The sequence below is a fragment of the Physeter macrocephalus genome, chromosome 14 (genome assembly GCF_002837175.3).
Source record: "Physeter macrocephalus isolate SW-GA chromosome 14, ASM283717v5, whole genome shotgun sequence".
NCBI lineage: Eukaryota > Metazoa > Chordata > Mammalia > Artiodactyla > Physeteridae > Physeter > Physeter macrocephalus.
Genome location: NC_041227.1, coordinates 9933370 through 9954602, shown reverse-complemented (window position 1 = coordinate 9954602; position 21233 = coordinate 9933370). Strand labels below are relative to the sequence as shown.

General features: G+C 47.4%; 1 protein-coding gene across 1 annotated transcript in view; it reads right to left on the bottom strand.

The window, feature by feature from the left end:
• ATP9A (ATPase phospholipid transporting 9A (putative)) overlaps positions 1-21233 on the bottom strand; it is a 140906-nt gene that overhangs the window by 23715 nt on the left and 95958 nt on the right. The window contains exons 16-19 of the mRNA XM_024128332.3: positions 10925-11017; positions 9639-9722; positions 8114-8284; positions 6496-6594 (exon numbers count right to left, since the gene is read on the bottom strand). Coding sequence (XP_023984100.1) covers positions 6496-6594; positions 8114-8284; positions 9639-9722; positions 10925-11017 — 447 coding nt within the window. The remainder of the gene's footprint in view (positions 1-6495; positions 6595-8113; positions 8285-9638; positions 9723-10924; positions 11018-21233) is intronic.

Genomic DNA, 21233 nt, shown 5'->3' with positions numbered 1-21233 from the left:
AACAATTATAAATGTTTATGCACCCAAAACAGGAACACCTCAATACATAAGGCAAATGCTAACAACCATGAAAGTGGAAATCGACAGTAACACAATAATAGTAGGGGACTTTAACACCCCACTTACACCAATGGACAGATCACCCAAACAGAAAATAAGGAAACACAAGCTTTAAATGACACAATAGGTCAGATACATTTAATTGACATTTATAGAACATTCCACACGAAAGTGGCAGAATACACTTTCTTCTCAAGTGCACACAGAACATTCTCCAGGAGAGATCACATCTTGGGTCACAAATCAAGCCTCAGAAAATTTAAGAAAACTGAAATCGTATCGAGCATCTTTTCTGACCACAACGTGATGAGATTGGAAATCAATTACAGGGGGAAAAAACTGTAAAAAAACACAAATACATGGAGGCTAAACAGTGCACTAATAAATAACCAAAAGATCACTGAAGAAATCAAAGAAGAACTTAAAAAATACATAGAAACAGATGACAACAAAAACACGATGACCCAAAACCTATGGGATGTAGCAAAAGCAGTTCTAAGAGGGAAGTTTACAGCAATTCAATCTCACCTCAAGAAACAAGAAAAATCTCAAATAAACCATCTAACCCTACACCTAAAGCAACTAGAGAAAGAAGAACAAAGAAAACCCAAAGTCAGTAGATGGAAAGAAATCATAAAGATCAGAGCAGAAATAGATGAAATAGAAACAAAGAAAACAATAGCAAAGATCAATAAAACGAAAAGCTGGTTCTTTAAGAACATAAACAACATTGATAAACCCTTAGCCAGACTCGTCAGGAAAAAAAGGGAGAGGATGCAAATCAATAAAATTAGAAATGGAAAAGGAGAAATCACAACTGACACTAGAGAAATACAAAGGATTATGAGAGACTACTACAAACAGCTATATACCAATAAAATGAACAACCACGAAGAAATGGACAAATCCTTGGAAAGGTACAATTTTCCAAGACTGAATCAGGAAGAATTAGAAAATATAAAAACAGACCTATCACAAGTAATGAAATTGAAACTGTAATTAAAAATCTTCCAATAAACAAAAGTCCAGGATCAGATGGCTTGACAGGGGAATTCTATCAAACATTTAGAGACGAGCTAACACAGATCCTTCTCAAACTCTTCCAAAAAACCGCAGAGGGAGGAACACTCCCAAATTCATTCTACAAAGCCACCACCCTGATACCAAAACCAGAAAAAGATATCACAAAAAAAGAAAATTATAGACCATTTATCACTGATGAACATAGATGCAAAAATCCTGAACAAAATACTAGCAAACAGAGTCCAACAACACATTAAAAGGATCATACACCACGGGGGCTTCCCTGGTGGCGCAATCGTTGAGAATCTGCCTGCTAATGCAGGGGACACGGGTTTGAGCCCTGGTCTGGGAGGATCCCACATGCCACGGAGCAACTAGGCCCGTGAGCCACAACTACTGAGCCTGCACAGCTGGAGCCTGTGCTCGGCAACAAGAGAGGCCGCGACAGTGAGAGGCCCGCGCACCGTGATGAAGAGTGGCCCCCGCTTGCCACAACTAGAGAAAGCCCTCGCAGAGAAACGAAGACCCAACACAGCAAAAATAAATAAATAAACTCCTACCCCCAACATCTTCAAAAAAAAAAAAAAAAAAAGGATCATACACCACAATCAAGTAGGATTTATCGCAGGGATGCGAGGATTCTTCAATATATGCAAATCAATCAATGTGATACACTATACTAATAAATTGAAGAATAAAAAACACACGATCATCTCAACAGATGCAAAAAAAGCTTCTGACAAAATTTAACACCCATTTATAATAAAAAAACTCTCCAGAAAATGAGCATAGAGGGAAACTACCTCAACATAATAAAGGCCATATATGACAAACCCACAGAAAGCATCATAATCAATGGTGAAAACCTGAACGCATTTCCTCTAAGATCAGGAACAAGACAAGGATGTCCACTCTAGCCACTCTTATTCAACATAGTTTTGAAAGTCCTAGCCATAGCAATCAGAGAAGAAAAAGAAATAAAAGGCATACAAATTGGAAAAGAAGAAGTAAAACTGTCATTTACAGATGACATGATAACTATACATAGAAAATCCTAGAAAACTACTAGAACTAATCAATGAATTTGGTAAGGTTGCAGGATACAAAATTAATGCACAGAAATCTCTAGCAATTCTATACACTAACAACGAAAAATCAGAAAGAGAAATTAAGGAAACAATCCCATTTACCATCACGACAAAAAGAAAAAAATACCTAGGATAAACCGACCTAAGGAGGCAAATGACTTGTCAGAAAACTATAAGACACTGATGAAAGAAATCAAAGATGACACAAACAGACGGAGAAATATACCATATTCTTGGATTGGAAGAATCAATATTGTGAAAATGACTGTACTACCCAAAGCAATCTACAGAGTCAATGCAATCCCTATCAAACTACCAACGGCATTCTTCACAGAATTAGAACAAAAAAAATTTACAATTCGTATGGAAACACAAAAGACCCTGAATAGCCAAAGCAATCTTGAGAAAGAAAAACAGAGCTGGAGGAATCAGGCTCTCTGACTTCAAACTATACTACAAAGCTACAGTAATCAGGACAGTATGGTACTGGCACAAAAACAGAAACATAGCTCAATGGTACAGGATAGAAAGCCCACAGATAAACCCACGCACATATGGTCACCTAATTTATGACAAAGGAGGCAAGAACATACAATGGTGGTTCTTCAATAAGCGGTGCTGGGAAAACTGGACAGCTACATGTAAAAGAATGAAATTAGAACACTCCCTAACACCATACACAAAAATAAACTCAAAATGGATTAAAGACCTAAATGTAAAACCGGACACTATAAAACTCTCAGAGGAAAACACAGGAAGAACACTCTTTGACATAAATCACAGCAAGATCTTTCTTGACCCACCTCCTAGAGTAATGAAAATAAAAACAAAATTAAACAAATTGGACCTAATTAAAATTCAAAGCTTCTGCACAGCAAAAGAAATCATAAACAAGAAGAAAAGACAACCCTCAGAATGGGAGAAAATATTTGCAAATGAAACAAATGGACAAAGGATTAATCTCTAAAATATACAAACAGCTCATGGAGCTCAATATGAAAAAAACAAACAATCCAATTAAAAAATGGGCAGAACACCTAAATAGACATTCCACCTAATAAGACATACAGATGGTCAAGAGGCACATAAAAAGATGCTCAACATCACTAATTATTAGAGAAATGCAAATCAAAATTACGAGGTATCACCTCACACCGGTCAGAGCGGCCATTATCAAAAAATGTAGAATCAATAAATGCTGGAAACAGTGTGGTGAAAAGGGAACCCTCCTGCACTGCTGTTGGGAATGTAAATTGATATAACCACTATGGAGAACAGTATGGAAGTTCCTTAAGAAACTAAAAACAGAACTACCATATGACCCAGCAATCCCACTACTGGGCATATACCCTGAGAAAACCATAATTCAAAAAAAAGACACGTACCACAATGTTCACTGCAGCATTATTTACAATAGCCAGGACATGGAACCAACCTAAATGTCCATTGACAGATGAATGCGTAAAGATGTGGCACATATATGCAATGGAATATTATTCAGCCATAAAAAAAAACCGAAATTATTTGTAGTGAGGTGGATGGACCTAGAGTCTGTCATACAGAGTGAAGTCAGAAAAAGAAAAACAAATACCATATGCTAACACATATATATGGAATCTAAAAAAAAAAAAAAAAATGGTACTGATAAACCTAATGGCAGGGCAGGAATAAAGACGTAGACAGAGAGAATGGACTTGAGGACACGGGGGTGGAGGGGGAAGCTGGGGCGAAGTGAGAGAGTGGCATGGACATATATACACTACCAAATGTAAAACAGACAGCTAGTGGGGAAGCAGCCGCATAGCACAGGGAGATCAGCTCGGTGCTTTGTGACCACCTAGAGGGGTGGAATAGGGAGGGTGGGAGGGAGGCTCTAGAGGGAGGGGATATGGGGATATATGTATGAATACAGCTGATTCACTTTGTTGTACAACAGAAACTAACACAGTATTGTGAAGCAATTATACTCCAATAAAGATCTATTAACACATTAAAAAATTAAATAAGCCACAGATATATTGTACGGCACAGAGAATATAGACAATACTTTACAATTATAAATGGAATATAACTCTTAAAAACTGTGAATCAGTGTGTTGCACACCTGAAACATATAATATTGTAGAAACATATAATATTGTACATCAACTACACTTCAGTAAAAAAATTTTTAATTAAAGAAATATATTTAGGGGCTTCCCTGGTGGCGCAGTGGTTGAGAGTCTGCCTGCTAATGCAGGGGACACGGGTTCCAGCCCTGCTCTAGGAAGATCCCACGTGCCGCGAGCAACTAGGCCCGTGAGCCACAACTACTGAGCCTGCGCGTCTGGAGCCTGTGCTCTGCAAAAAGAGAGGCCGCGATAGCGAGAGGCCCCCGCTTGCCACAACCGGAGAAAGCCCTTGCACAGAAACGAAGACCCAACACAGCCAAAAATAAAAATTAATTTTAAAAGTATATTTATTATTGATTCATTAACACTAGACTCATGGCCAACAGGACCATAACTCATGCCTGGAGGAAGCTTATCTCCGGGAGGCTCATCACAGCCTTCCTGCACTCAGGGATATGGTCAGTACCCAGCTCTGTGCTGGGGGACATGTTAAACAGTGAAATTACTAACAATAAAACCCACAGGGGCTTCCCTGGTGGCGCAGTGGTTGCGCGTCCGCCTGCCGATGCAGGGGAACCGGGTTCGTGCCCCGGTCTGGGAGGATCCCACATGCCGCGGAGCGGCTGGGCCCGTGAGCCATGGCCGCTGGGCCTGCGCGTCCGGAGCCTGCGCTCCGCAACGGGAGAGGCCACAGCAGAGGGAGGCCCGCATACCACAAAAAAAAAAAAAAAAAAAGCTAGTGTCTTATTTTTATAAAAGAATATTTTCATATAGTTTTCTCTTGGCATAACATGTCTTTATTAACTGTGAGGGTAACACAGAGTTAAGAAACCCACAAAAATGCAAAAAACGTGACACTGAGTAGACTGAAAAGGACCCTTGCGTCCGCCTGAGAGCTGAGACAAAAAGGCAGAGCGGGCTTCCCTGGTGGCGCAGTGGCTAAGAATCCTCCTGCCAATGCATGGGACACGGGTTCAAGCCCTGGTCTGGGAAGATCCCACATGCCGTGGAGCAACTAAGCCCATGTGCCACAACTACTGAGCCTGCGCTCTAGAGCCCACGAGCCACAACTACTGAGCCCGCGTGCCACAACTGCTGAAGCCCACGCACCTAGAGCCCGTGCTCTACAACAAGAGAAGCCACCGCAATGAGAAGCCCGTGCACCGCAACGAAGAGTAGCCCCCGCTCGCCGCAACTAGAGAAAGACCGCACGCAGCAACGCAGCCAAAAATAAATCAATAAATCTTTTAAAAAAGAAGGCAGAGCGTCGCCCCTCTCCACCTCAGCGAGGAACTCACTCGTCAGATGACTCAAACTTTCCACTGCTGTGCGTGCATCCATATAGGGCTCTGAAAGTACCTCAAGTACTGATTTTCGGGTTACAAACAAGTTTTAGTGAGTGGGTGAATTTGCAAATACAGAATCCATGAATGATGAGGATCCACTGTATCTGTCTCTACACGATGCTGGTTGTGCTAGTTCCGAAACTGCTGGATTTCATAAAGCTTCAACGGGCTATAGACCAAAGGCAGGGGTATGGGGGGAGACCCCCAAAACATCTAGAGTACCTCCAGTTGTTTGGCTTGGTAGCCCTGATGACAGGTAAGTAGGACCACCACATCTGGCCCCGGAGGGGACCGAGTGCCCCTCCCAATTCCCAACTCAATAAGGCCAATCACAGTCCTTGGCTTTGAGCCCTGGAGCAGCTCCTTGTGCCTCTACTGTTTGGGCCAAGCACTGGCCACCAGGGCAGGGAATTCTCATTGGCCACCCAACACGCCCCCTTCTAAAGGTTCCTCAAGGGTTTCCTTCAGGAGGGCAGACAGGCCAGTATCTGCGATCTGGAACTGATTTCCTACCCAAGGACTTGGCTTTGAAGGGTTCAGGGAAATCCCAGACTTGTACGTACAATTTCACATGTATGAGCTCATCTGCATCCTTCACGCTGATCATGCCTAACTCCCGTCAGCTCCTCAGAGGGACCACAGCCAGCACCGGGTTAAGAACACAGGTTAACACGGGGCGGTAACCAGGTGCTTCTGCACCACCCCCGGCAGGAATCGTTGAGCCTCGCCTGGGTCATTCAGTGATCCCACCCAAACCAACGACGTGAGCTTCCGCCACCCCCCACCCAGGGGTCCACGCGAGGCTATGAGGTTACAGGGCAAACGGCAGCATCACCCCACAGGGCCCCAGAGCAGAGAACGCTTTACCAGCCGAAAAACGTGGATGTCTTGGTTTCTGGTCACCAGATGTGCATTCTTTGCTGTGCATGTAGCTGTCTCCAGCTTGTCCCCCGTCAGCATCCAAACCTGAAATTACCGCATGGAAGGGGTTCCCTTGGTTAGCGTTTGAGGCTAGCCTGTCGCCTGTGTCAGCCGAGTTTCCAAACACTTCGAGCTGAACTTGATACGTTCCATTTAACTCCTCGAGGCCTACAATGTCCCCAATGAACCACAGGAAAGGCCCCAGTTCAAGACCTTGGGGGTCCGCTGCTGGTGGCAGCAAAAGCTGGTGTGGCACTTCTGAAAAACGGGCCACATGCTGCAGTAGACATCGTGAAGCTCAGCCTCTGCCCTCCTAATCCCCGTTCTGGAAATTTTTCTTAAAGCAATAAATAATCTCAAAGAAGGGGAAGGCTGTATGGATGAGGGGTCACTTCCACGTCCCACAGGAAACACTGATCTGTCACGTTGCATAGGGTCTTTCTACGCGGCCGGATGACCCCGAGCAATCTCAGGGGGCTGAACCCTAACTAAAACGCCGACAGTACACGTGCCAGGTTCCTCCTCGCCTCGTAACTGAGCACTGTGCATCTCACTGTTGCGGGCTCAGAGAGGGTAGGTGACTTGCCCAAAGCCACAGAGCTAGTTCCTGTCCCGACCAGGCCCAGAACCCAGGCCTTCAGAGTCTAAACGGATGTGCTTCCTACCCTGCTGATTCACCCATTAACCCTCTGTCCTCTCTGCTCCCAGTGGGGAAGTGGGGTGGGGGCCTCAGAGTCATCGGACGAAGGATATCTTGGCAGCAGGGGAAGCGCAGCAAAGAAAATAACCACAAAGGTTCCCCGAGTGTTTACCGTCCGGGCACCTGTTAAGTGCTGTGCATCGTTCCTTCACAGTAACTTTACGAGGTGGGAAACAGAGGCCCAGGCCTCATCCGTCCTGCTGACATTGCCCCGCTCACGGGCACTCCTGCCAGATGCGGGACCAAGGACTCAGCCCAGAGCTGCTCTGGGCAGAGGCAGGCAGCTTAACCTACATATTTGCGGGAGCTTCTAGCCGATGAGTTTGCTAATCGCTTGCTTGGGTCCGCTGAGATGGAGCCCGCTCCCCACACGCCCTCTACTGGCGTCTCTGGATTAAACGACCAGGTATGCATTTTGTGGCCCCAAACAGAAATGTAAATATGGCAGTTTGTTGGGGCAGATGGTCACTCTGTTGGGTGGTCATTCAGTTACCCAGACCAAAAGACAGATATGGCTGGCTGGCCGGACACTCAACAAGAATATAACAAACGCCGCAAATGCGCGGGACACAGCGGGTCCTGAGAGCTAAGGAGGTGCTCTCGGTCCTGTCTCCACGGAGCCCGGCCTGCAGAGGGGAAGCCGGCAGCAAAAGCGGACACACAAGACGTCTTCCACGGCTGTCAAGGATGGGAGGGCTACAGGTCACTGTCCGAGTCCGGCTGCGTCACTACTTCCATCCTCAGCCCCGCCTCCCCCCAGCTCTAAATTTTCACCCTCCGCTGACGGGGTCACCGGTCTAAGTCTGGAATTCACTGCCGCGCAGCAACCTGTTTCAGCAGCGGGTCCAGGCAGGCCCCCCCTACCTTGATGCCGGCGTTCCTCAGGGTCTCCAGGGTGGGCCTCACGTCCGCCTGGAGCTGGTCCTCCACCCCCGTCAGGCACAGCAGCTCCAGCTCCATCTCCAGGCTCTCGATCACCGTGGCCACTTTGAGGGAACGGTCGTGCACACTCAGCTTGGCCTGGACATAGCGGGCCTGGGACACACCAGGGGACGCTGTCACCGCTCGGGACGGGGAGGCGCAAGGCGGACCAACTGGCAGTGAGAGCGTCTCATCACCCCGCACAGGGCAGGGACCCCAGCACCTGGGTGAACCTCAAAGGGTGAAACTGAGACCTCCAGCCTCCTTCCCGGCTCATCAGTCCAGACGCTGGAGCCGGACAGACCGGAGCTCCACCCTTTGCGCTACACTCACCTGCTGTGCAACTTCTAGCGGGTCACTTAACTTCTCTGAGCCTCAACTGTTTTCCTCCCCGAAGAGGCAATAACAGCCCCAACCTCACTGGGTTTTTACAAGGATTAGTACAACTCAAGATCTCAAAAGACAGGAGGTTCTCCCCGCACAGCGTATGCTCTGTAACCGAGAACTCTTGACCACCAGGTTGTCTAAAGACAAAGTCTTACTTCCAAAGACCATCGACCCAACCCTTCTGTTTATCCCCTCTTTACGGTGTTAACAAAGATACAGCTGTCACAAAGCGTATGCCTTTAAAATTGAGAGAAAGGTAGAATTTTACCAGGGCTAGAACTCTCGTTAAATAAAACTTTACAAAGAACTCAAGCACATAAAAGAGACAGACCCAAGCACGGTTTCTCTAGGGCAAGGGCCACAGAAGCCTTTCCCCCAACCTGGTCTCTCTCCCCTTCAGTCATGTGTAAATACATTCATTCAGCTTTGTGCCAGGACTGGGGGTACAACAAGGACCCTGCCCTCAAGGAACACACAATTCACGGGACGAGATGACAATTAACAAGACATATTTATACTGTAAGCCTTGGCAGTGCAAGTCAATGATCGAGTTCAAATCCAACATTTTTTACAGCTTAAAAAAATTAGGGCTCCAAGGAGGTTTACAACTTCAAATTTGAAGGTTTCATTTCAAATTTTTCAGAAGGTTTACAATGACTATCCTAAGTGTTGGGGTACAAGGGCAAACCAAACTGATGAAGTCTCTGCTCTCAAAAAGATTTTATTCCAGAAAGAAGCTATCAAAAAGAATGTGAAAATACATACATAAACAAAGTCATTACAGCTGGTGATAAATGCAATGAAGAAAGTTCAACAGGGTGACGATGGGGAGTGATGAGGTGGGGCTGCTTTAGATGGGGGATCCAGGAAGACTTCTCAGAGGAGGCGGCATTTGAGCTGAGACCCAAAGGAAGTGAGGGAGGGGGGCGTTGGAGCTCTGTGAGGGAGGAGAGTACTAGGCAGAAAGAAGAACCTGGTGTGCTCAGAAATGACATCAGTCTGGCCAGAGCAGAATGAGGGAGGGGAAGATGGGGAGGTGAGTGGGGCTAAAAAGTAAAAGAAAAGTCACAGAACCACTTACCTCAAAGTCTTGATACTGCTCCTCTGCTAGAGATTTCTTCGCCACCACAAGCACCCGCAGCCCTTCCCGGGCCATGTTTCCACACTGAAAAGCAAACCCCGGTCAGCAGAGAGCCGCACTAAGGGCTCTGTATCCCTCACTCTCTCTGGGGAGGGCCGGAGGCTGAAGTGGATGTCCCTCCCAAGGGGACAGTGCAATGGCAAATCAGAACGCTGCTTTCTCCTAAAGCAGTCTCTCTCAGCAAACCTTCCAAAGGGGTCTCAAAATTTAAGTCAATGCAGTAAGATCTCAGAGACTAATCGGGATTTCTGGCTCGTTGGAAAAACTGAACCTTTGACAAGAGCACTTTCCCAAATAACCACAGCCAGTGATACTGAAAGGCGGCTGTTTCCACACGGTCCCACGAAACACAGCTGTCAAGTGAAGAATATTCCAACACGTTCAACGCACAAAGTGTGAGGCTGTCAGGAAACACCTCCAGGCCCGTTTCATTCACCTGAGTTACCTGCCTGGCCCCTGTCGGCATTTGGGTTTGTTACTCACTAATTGGAAATATGATACTACCGAACATAAAATGTGAATTCTGCACCTGGAGATGGGAGATGAAACGGAAATGGCCTGATAGACTGGAGAGTTCCTTCCCTCCCTGCTGCGGCCAATTCCCACGCCACAAACTGGGACAAGGCAGCCTGTGACGGGGCCCCACGATGCCCGCCTGCTGGTACCCACACCCTTGTATGTTCACCTGCCCTGAGTGTGCCCTGGACCCAGTGCCTTGTTCCTAACAGACAGAATGTGGCAAAGTGAGGGGAGGTCGTTTCCAAGAAGGTCACTTCTCTCTGTTCCATCTCTGTTCCCACGCTTGCGCTCTCGGATGAAGCCAGGATCACCTGTACGCTGCTTTATGGAGAGACCCACGTGGCAAGGAACGTGGCTGCCTCCGGCCTGGAGGCAGTGAGGAGCTGAATCCTGCCCGTGACCACGAAGTGGGCTGGGAAGTGGGTCCTGCCCCAGCTGAGCCGTCAGACGAGACCCCAGCCTCGGGTGACCCCTTGACCAAAGCCTAAGAGACCCTGAGCTGAGGACCCAGCTAAGCTGTGCCTGGATCGCTGATTCGCAGAAACTGTAAGAAGTAACACGCGTCCTCCTAAGCTGCTGAGTTTGGGGGTGATTTGTTACACAGCCCCAGAAAACGCACGCAGGGACCCACCTCACTCTTCCATGCAAGGGACAGACTCTGGGACACGCATCGGAGGCCCTGTGTCCACGCCCCACGCCACGCTCACCTCTTCCTCCAGCCAGTCGTTGTACTGCACGATGCCAGCCATGACGACATCCGCTCCCTTCATGTAAAACGTAATCTCCCCAGTCGACTCGTCCTAGAGGGGGGGCCGGGAGGAATGAACACCCAAGAGGAACGCTTGCGTTCCGCTCCAGTGGCCGCTTCCCACGAGAGATGCTGCACAAAGTGTACTCAGTGGACGCCAGTGTTTTCTCACTTGGCCGAAGATGAAAAGTGAGAGGGGAGCTTCACTTTGGGGCAAAGGGCACAGAAAACAAGAAAACTCAAAGCATTTGGAAAATCAGTAAAAATCAGTAAAGGATGAAAGCAAGATCAAAAGGACTGAAGAACTCTGTTTTTACAGTTATGACTATTCTAACGGGAACGGACTGGCCCTCACACTGTAAGATAATTTTAAATTTATATGTGGGGCTGCTAGTATTGCCAAAACATGGCCTACCGGGAAGAGTTGGGAAGTAAGATAATTCTCGAGATCAGGGTTTCTCAGCCTTGGCACTGTTAATATTTGGGGCTGGAGAATTCTTTGCCGTGAGGGGGCTGGACTCTGCACTGCACCATCTCCTGCGGCATCCCTAGCCCACTAGATGCCAGCAGCAATCCCCCATGGTGACAACCAAAATGTCTCCAGACATTAACAAACGTCCCCTGGGGGACACATTGCCTCAGTTGACAGCTACTGCTCCGGACAACGTGGGACCCTTACATCTACCTGAGGCCTTAGCTAGAGAGCAAAGTACCCAGATTTTCAGTTCACACTGACCAGATTTTCTGGGGAGAGGGTGACATCACAGCACAGACATCGGATGCTTAGACCCGGCACCAGCTGCCAGCTGTGTGCACCTGGACAAGCTACTTCTTTTCTCTAGACCTCAGTTTCCCTCCTCTGTAAAACTGGGATCCTAACAACTCTTACCGTATAGCTTGCTGGGGCTTAAACGAGATCATCTACGCAGAGCAGGTAGCAAAGGACCAACATCCACAGAAAATGCTCACCCAGTGTTATTATTCCCGTTGGGGTGACAGTCACTCCTCAAGACCCTCAGTCGCACTGCTTGTAGAAAACAAGGTTTAAGCCGGGGGTCTGAATGGGGGTGGCTTTGCCCCCAGGGGACTTCCGACAATGTCTGGACACACATTTGATTGTCTCAACTGGGAGGTGCTACCGGCATCTAGTGGGTGGAGACCAGGGATGCTGCTGCCCGTCCTACAACGCACAGGGCAGGGTCCCCGCGACAGAGAATCATCCGGCCCCAAACGTCAGTGGTGCCGAGGCTAGACCTGCATCACAGGGAGGCTGGAGGCAATGGAGATGGGCACGGCTAACTGAGCACGGCCATCACCAACTTGTGCCTAAACTCCACTACCCCAGGAAGCCCAGAATGCACGCCTGTAAGCTCTTCATCGAATAGGGAAATAAATACCCAAGGCCAAATCGGGGGTATAGTTTCATCTACTAAAGTAACTTGTGAATGCCTCTGATCACGGACAATCTTTCAGAACAACATGCTTACTCATAAAAGCACCCACAGGCCACGAACAGGCACCTGCACTTTAAAAGCATGAGAACTGCGGGCTGCTTCTTTGACGGATTGCATCTATGCTTGCTTGTGACTCGGGCCAAAGACAGCCGTGGGGTCTGAACACGAAGGCATCCGAGGTTTCTTTTTCCCTTCGCCTTCACCCAGATGCTGCTATGGGAAATCACGTCCCCCTCCCCAGCTTCCTCTACTCCAGAAGGGGCTCAAGAGAACTCGGACATCTTGTCCAACATAAATACCGAACCGACTGTCTCCTCCCGTTAGTCATTTCCTCCCACCAAGTTCATCTCAAGGTTACTTCGTTCCCATATTATGGCAAGATTACGCTATAAATTTACAGAGATCTGCCGGTTGTGTTGCATTGTTTTGGGGCCTCATCTTTTTCCACTGTGGTCTGACTCTGGCACCTGTTCAAAGGCCTCTTTTATTCAGACAGTGACAAGGGTATGATCTATACCAAAGATCTGACTTCAGCACGCCAAGGGGGAAGGGTGAGGGGAGAGCAGTGGAACATCTTGTAACACAACAAAAACAAAACTGGCGGCACAGAGACAAACACACAAGCCCCAATGAAACTGGCTTCTCTAACCTCACTGACCTTCTCAGAAGAGAGATTCGCACAAAGACCAGACCTTGCTTGGTGAGGGTAAGAAGATGCTGCACAGACCATCCACGAGCTCACACGTGTTTAAGAGGGTTGAGGAGCCAGGTGAGAACAAAACTATAACTGCCAACAGTCATTAAACCAGGTTGAGAACCATTTTATAACTGGGGGAAAACATCCTCCCATCAGGTAACTGGGCAGTTACTTTCAAACAATAGACAGAAAAGATGGACACATTAGAAGAGAGTTTCTCAGCCCTGGCACGATGAACATTTGGGGCTGGAACATTCTTTGGTATGAGGCTGTCCTGACCTCTACACACTAGATGCCAGTGGCACCACCCTCTGAGCTGTAACAAGCAAAAATGTCCCCAGATGCGTCCCCATGTCCCCTGGGGGCAAGACGGCCCCAGGATGAGAATCCCTTCGTGAAAGGAGAACACTGAGATTCGTGCTAAGTGGAGAGCTAGCTCCACAGCCCTGGGCACGGATGTGCACCCTGCAAAACCAAAGCTAGAGAGGGAGACAGGTCAGAAAACAAAAATATTGGCAAAATAATAGGCATCACATTAAAGACAGCCTAACGAAGATGGATGTGCGCACATTCATTGTTAGTAGTGAGAGATGGAAAACAACCTAAGTATCCAAGGAAGGAATATTTGATTAAATAATGCTACATTTTTTCAGCAAAACACCATGCACACATTAAAATCATAAAAATCATGCTTTAATGATATGAGAACATTTTCACTATACCTATTGTTCAATGGAGGGGGCGGGAGTTTTAGAAAGCTTTAGGTGGAGTCTGAAGCCAATTTTATAAAATTGTGTGTGGCCATTTACACTCATTCATGCTTAGAGAAAAAGCTGCAGGGCAATTCCCTGAAAAGGCGAGAGTGGCTGTCTTTGGGTGATGAAAGTGCAGGTGAATGGTTCTGATCTCCCCTTCTATACGTGCTTATCTGTTCCGAATGCTGATTTTTTAAAAATATAATCTGGGAAGGGTGGAGTGCTATTGTAAAGTAATGATAGATTTGCCCACCCCACAGTATCCCATACTCCCAGACACAGGTCCCATTCTTGCTGTGGGAAGATACAGGAGTCACATCTCATAAACGATGACGCATGTCTGGGAATGACAGCCCTTTGCAACTAAAGGAAGGGTGACGCACCCAGCCCACTTATTCTAGAACGGCTGATATCGGGACTATTTGATGATGATTCAACCCTCAAATGACTGCAGCATAGTCCATGGCCCTAGAACTTGGAAAAATAAAGGCTGGAACAAAATAAAAGTAATTCCATAGTAGATAATGACTAATTCCCCAGGAAACACCCACCCACAGGATTCATGTGGCTGCTTCCAGGCCATGGATGTTCTTGACATCAGACACGCACTCAAGATATGGTTTAAAAGCCACGGGGCAGGCTAGGTGCAGACCAGTGGGAAAAGCAGCAGCTGCACGGGAGGAAAAGCCCCCATCCCACTCAAAGACTGCCAAGCATATACGCCTGGTAGAGTCTGAAGAGTACTGGCATCAGGGACATAAAAATCCCTTAAAATGTGTCGTTTTCAAGGCACATTCGTACTGTGTGTCACTGGACCATCAGTACTGCAGCTCATGGAGCTGTTTCTAACTTTTACCTGGAGAAACAGCCTCTTCAGTGATTCCCACTTTCCCCACCTCCTGGTGTGTTCACACCCTGGGTGATCCAGGCCCACCAAGTGGTGGGCTGGATCCAGGGACCTGCTTCTAATAACAGAATAAGGCAAAAGTGAAGGGAGGTCGGTTCTGAGATGACATGCCTCCTGCCTTGTTCACACTCTCACAGACTCACTTGGATGAAGCCAGCTGATGTGGGAGCTGGTCTGTGGAGAGGCCTGTGGGGCAGTGGATGAGGGTGGCCTCTGGCCATCAGCTGGTATAGAACTAAGGTCCTCAGCCCAACAACTGCAAGGACCTGACTCTTACTGACAACACTGATTTTACCTGGCAGTGAATCCTGCCCCGGCTGAACCTTGGATGACTGCAGCCTATGAGAGATCCCGAGGCAGAGGGCCCGGCGAGGCTGCACCCGGACTCCCTGGCCCCCAGAAATCGTCAGATAACACTGCCTGTTGTTTTAAGCCATCACACGCGGGATAATCTGTCACAACGCCATACGTAATTACAACGCCATACGTAATTAACACACTACCTCAACATAACTGTGGGTGCTCTGTGAGCTTTTCCACATCCCTCTCATCACACCCAAACTCCCAGGGCCTGGCGATAAAAGAGCATGACCTGGGAGCCAGACAGCCTGAGGTAGAAGCCCAGCTCCACCTTTTCTAACTATATGAACTTGGGGAGGTTTCTTCTTCTCTCTATACCTCAATTTTCTCCTCTGTTAAATGCCAACTGCAATGGTATCATGAGAATTACATGAGTTGTCTGATGCAAATCATTTACAACAGTGACTAGCGCCCAATAAGCACCATCTAAATGTTACCTCTGTTATTACTATTGTTCCTAACTCTGTTCCTATTACTAGTGCTGCTAGTACTATTACTAATTACTCCTATTACTAATTCTATTATTACTAATTTACTACAATAGAATCTACAACTCTGACCCCTAAGGCATGAAACACTTGTGCAGCTAGGGCGGAGGGGATCCTCATTTGTTTAAAAAATGAGAGAATCTTATTCCAAAGATTCTCATGATCTGGGGCAGCATTTTCTCCAGCCAAGCCAAACAATGTGAAGAACCTTTAAGAACACCAGGGAACCATCTCAATACCAAAATAGGACTGGGACCAAAGTAGTCTGCAATTTTTCTTTTTTTTTTTTGGCGGTACGCGGGCCTCTCACTGTCGTGGCCTCTCCCGTTGCGGAGCGCAGGCTCCGGACGCGCAGGCCCAGCGGCCACGGCTCACGGGCCCAGCCGCTCCGCGGCATGTGGGACCTTCCCGGACCGGGGCACAGACCCGTGTCCCCTGCATCGGCAGGCGGACTCTCAACCACTGCGCCACCAGGGAAGCCCTAAATATAAATTTGAGCAAACGAACTCAAACACAAAAGGGTATCTACTGTACAGTTTCCTTTATATAAAGTTCAAAAAGAGACAAAATCAGTCAGTGGTAGAAATGGGACAGTGGTTATATCCTTGTGGGAAGGAAGGATGCAGTAACCAGAAAGGGGTACGAGGGAGCTGCTGGGGTGATGGTGGGAGGATCCTGTTCCTTGGTTGGGATGCGAGTTACACTGTGTTAACTTTGTAAACACTTGAGCTGTACACTCATGAAGTTTGCACTTTTCTCTTTGTATGCTGTACTTCAATAAAAGCTTCAAAAAATATAAAAAGAAAATCTGAAATATTAATGCCAAAATGACGATGTTGAGTGATCACGACACTTTTTTCCAATAACTTTTGTGACTGTATGAATGAAAAATCATCGAAAATATCTAATTACAAGGGTATCAAGACTATTCAATGGGAAACAACAGTCTCTGCAGCAAACGGTGCTGGGACAACTCTATATCCACACACAAAAGAATGAAGTTAAAACCCTTAACTCACACCATATACGAAAGTAACTCAAAATGGATCAATGATCTCAAGAGATAAAACTACAAAAACTTTTAAAAGAAAATATAGGGGTAAATTTTCATGACCTTAGGTTTAGCAATGGATTCTCAGATATGACACCAAAGTCAAGAGCAACAGAGGAAAAAAATAAATTGGACTTCATCAAAATTAGTAACTTCTGTGCATCAAAAGAATTTTATCAAGAAAGCAAAAAGACAAGCTACAGAATGAAAGAAAATATTTGTATATCATATCTCTGATAAGGGTCTAGTATCCAGACTATATAAAGAACTCTTACAACACAACCATAAAAGACTACCCATTTAAAAAGTGGGCAAACGACTTGAACAGACATGTCTCCAAGGAAGAATACAAGTGGTCAATAAGTATATGAAAAGATGCTCAACAACATTAGCGATTAGGAAAATGCAAATCAAAACCACAATGAAATACCACTTCACAGCAACTAGGATGGCTACAATGAAAAAAAGGGGAAATAACAAGCACCGATGAGGATATGGAGAAACCAGAAACTTCATACACCGCTGGTAGAATGTATTGGGCTGGCCAAGAAGTTCGTTCAGCTCTTTCTGTAACATCTTACAGAAAGACCTGAACGAACTTTTTGGCCAACCCTATAAATGGTGCAGCATTTTGTAGAAAAGTTTGGTGACTCCTCATAAAGTTAAAAGATAGAATTATCCAGCAACCTGGAAACGGACCCAGCAATTCCACTCCTAGGCATCTACTCAAAAGAACTGAAAACAGATACTCAAATCTTTATACACAAATGTTCATAGCAACACTATTCACAATAGCCAAAAGGTGGAAACAACCCAAATGTCCACTGATAGATGAATGGATAATCAACATGAAATATTACTCAGTCATGAAAAGGAATGAAGTATGTATGAAGCTCTCCACTTAGCACGAATCTCTACAACACGGATGAATCTCTAAAACATTATGCTAAGTGAAAGGAGCCAGATACAGAAGGTCACATATTGTGTGGTTCCATTTATATGAAGTATCCAGAATAGGTAAATCCTAGAGACAGAAAGGAGACTGGAGGTTTCCAGGGACTATGGGGAAGAAGGTATGGCGAGTGACCGCTTAACGGATACAAGGTTCCCTTTTGCAGTGATGCCAATGTTTCAAAATCTGAGGAAAGTGGTGGATGCGAGACACTGTGAATGTACTAAATGCCAATGAATTAACACGTTTAAATGATTAATTTATGTCATGTGAATGTCACCTCAATAGAAAATAACATTTAATTAAACGAAAAAGTATACAATGAGAAATGTATTATTACCAAGAAATGCTCAATCTACACTCATTAGCCCTTTCACTCTGGAAGTGGGTGAACCAAAATCTGAGCAGCTATCTGAGATCTGTCCAACTGATGAACTAATTCTCTTTCTTCTGAGGGAATTATATCCACTTGCTACGTCTGAACGACAGGCAATAATACAATAAAGAAAGGGGTAAGAAAGAATGTCCAGCCACAGGGACATACACAGCAGACTTAGGCAGGTTTTTGTTTTTTTTTAACCGTTTTAAATCACAAATAAAAGACAACTCACCCTCACGATGATGCCCATGCGTTTGCTTTCGTAGGTGAAAGGGAAGATCTGCAAGATGGTGAAGTTCAGGATCTGGTCACCAGGGGTCCTCAGCTGCATGGAAGACTGGTCACGGCCCACCAGTGTTAAGCCCACACTTTCAGTCCACTGCACCAGGGCCACCTAAATGTGACAAGGGTCGAAGGTCAGATACACAGCCGAGGATCCTGGCTCACAGGTCAAGCAAATGAACATAAAGGTGGATGGGGGAGCAGAGACAGGTGAGGCCGAGCAGGGCCTGCGTCCCTGGGGGAGGTCGTGCTGGCCGGTGACAGCCCCGTGCTGGCCGGTGACAGCCCCGCGCCAGCCCCTCTAGGCCTGCGGGGGCTCCGCGCTCACAGCTGCCCTCTCTTCTGGGCCCTAAAGCAGGCCACGCGCCAGAGCTGTGGCAGAGAGAACCGCACAGGCTCAAGGATCAGCACAACCAGAGACCAGGTCTGGAAGGAGCTGCACCAGGCAAACCACGAACACGGGGAGGCCAGGAGCACGGTGCCGGGGTGGGGCGCCTCACCTCCAGGCTCCCTGTTAGACTCACACACACTCAACCGGGAGGGGATATGAAGCTCTCCACTTAGCACGAATCTCTACAACACGGATGAATCTCTAAAACATTATGCTAAGTGAAAGGAGCCAGATACAGAAGGTCACATATTGTGTGGTTCCATTTATATGAAGTATCCAGAATAGGTAAATCCTAGAGACAGAAAGGAGACTGGAGGTTTCCAGGGACTATGGGGAAGAAGGTATGGCGAGTGACCGCTTAACGGATACAAGGTTCCCTTTTGCAGTGATGCCAATGTTTCAAAATCTGAGGAAAGTGGTGGATGCGAGACACTGTGAATGTACTAAATGCCAATGAATTAACACGTTTAAATGATTAATTTATGTCATGTGAATGTCACCTCAATAGAAAATAACATTTAATTAAACGAAAAAGTATACAATGAGAAATGTATTATTACCAAGAAATGCTCAATCTACACTCATTAGCCCTTTCACTCTGGAAGTGGGTGAACCAAAATCTGAGCAGCTATCTGAGATCTGTCCAACTGATGAACTAATTCTCTTTCTTCTGAGGGAATTATATCCACTTGCTACGTCTGAACGACAGGCAATAATACAATAAAGAAAGGGGTAAGAAAGAATGTCCAGCCACAGGGACATACACAGCAGACTTAGGCAGGTTTTTGTTTTTTTTTAACCGTTTTAAATCACAAATAAAAGACAACTCACCCTCACGATGATGCCCATGCGTTTGCTTTCGTAGGTGAAAGGGAAGATCTGCAAGATGGTGAAGTTCAGGATCTGGTCACCAGGGGTCCTCAGCTGCATGGAAGACTGGTCACGGCCCACCAGTGTTAAGCCCACACTTTCAGTCCACTGCACCAGGGCCACCTAAATGTGACAAGGGTCGAAGGTCAGATACACAGCCGAGGATCCTGGCTCACAGGTCAAGCAAATGAACATAAAGGTGGATGGGGGAGCAGAGACAGGTGAGGCCGAGCAGGGCCTGCGTCCCTGGGGGAGGTCGTGCTGGCCGGTGACAGCCCCGTGCTGGCCGGTGACAGCCCCGCGCCAGCCCCTCTAGGCCTGCGGGGGCTCCGCGCTCACAGCTGCCCTCTCTTCTGGGCCCTAAAGCAGGCCACGCGCCAGAGCTGTGGCAGAGAGAACCGCACAGGCTCAAGGATCAGCACAACCAGAGACCAGGTCTGGAAGGAGCTGCACCAGGCAAACCACGAACACGGGGAGGCCAGGAGCACGGTGCCGGGGTGGGGCGCCTCACCTCCAGGCTCCCTGTTAGACTCACACACACTCAACCGGGAGGGGATCTACAGCAGTTCCCGACTGGGCAGCTCTGCCCCCAAGGGGTACATGGCAACGTCTGGGGACAGTTCTGGTTGCCACAACTGAGGAGGGGGTGGATATTTTCTACTGGCATCTCGTGGGTGGAGGCCGGTGATTCTGCTAAACATCCTACAACACACAGGACAGCCCCCATGACAGAGAATCAGCCCACCCCACGTGGCAGGCAGTACTGACGGGGAGAACGCTGGTCTGTACAGATGAGGAAACTGAGGCTTGCGGAAGCTCAGTAAGTTGCCTGAGGTGATGCTCTGGGGCAACGGCCGGCTAGGCAGGAACCTGGATCTACCTGGTGCACAGCCAAGACCTCCACCACCCGCTATACTTCCTACGGCCACGGTTCTGTCACCAACTGGAATCTTCTCACAGCCCGAGCAAGGCTTGCTTCACTTCCAGTCAAAGGCATGGAGGATGCAAATTCCAAGACAGGGGCCAGACCAGTGGGAAGTGCGGCAGGCAGGAGCCAGTGCCCCCCTGAAGGAGGCTGCCCCGCGGGAATGTGGACCCAGGGTGGCCAGAGCTTCCAGTTTCTCAAGAAAAACCAGAAATCTGACCTTGTCCCTAAGATCTCTAACTTTTCAATGTAAGCCACTAAGCTGCATGTTTTAAATGCCCATGAAGAAAATAAAACACGTCTACAGATAAATTTGGTCTGGGGTTTTCAGGGAAAGAAGGAAATAGGAGTGGAAAAGGCGGGGACAGAGCGGGGAGCTGGGGAGGGGAGACCACCAAGCTCTCACCGCCACTGCCACAGGAAGGGGGCCACGCCATGGCGGGGGGGAGACAGGGGTAAGTACGAAGAGCCTACAGCGTACGAACCACAAGGTCATCGTGTTTACTTGTCAGCACAGCCCATGGAGGCAGGAAGTACCAAGCAGCTCTACCCGATGGATGAAGAAACAGAGTCAGAGAGGCCAGGTGAGCTGCTCTCGGCGGGCAGCTACCATGGGCTGAGATGAGATAGAATCCTGTGTCTAGCTGACCCAAGTAGCCCAAGAGAAAGTGCCAATCCCGGGCCATCCAAATGCCTGTTCTCTAAACACGGGTGCACACACATCAGTGCATCCTTAGTGGGTGTGCCCGGTCACCCC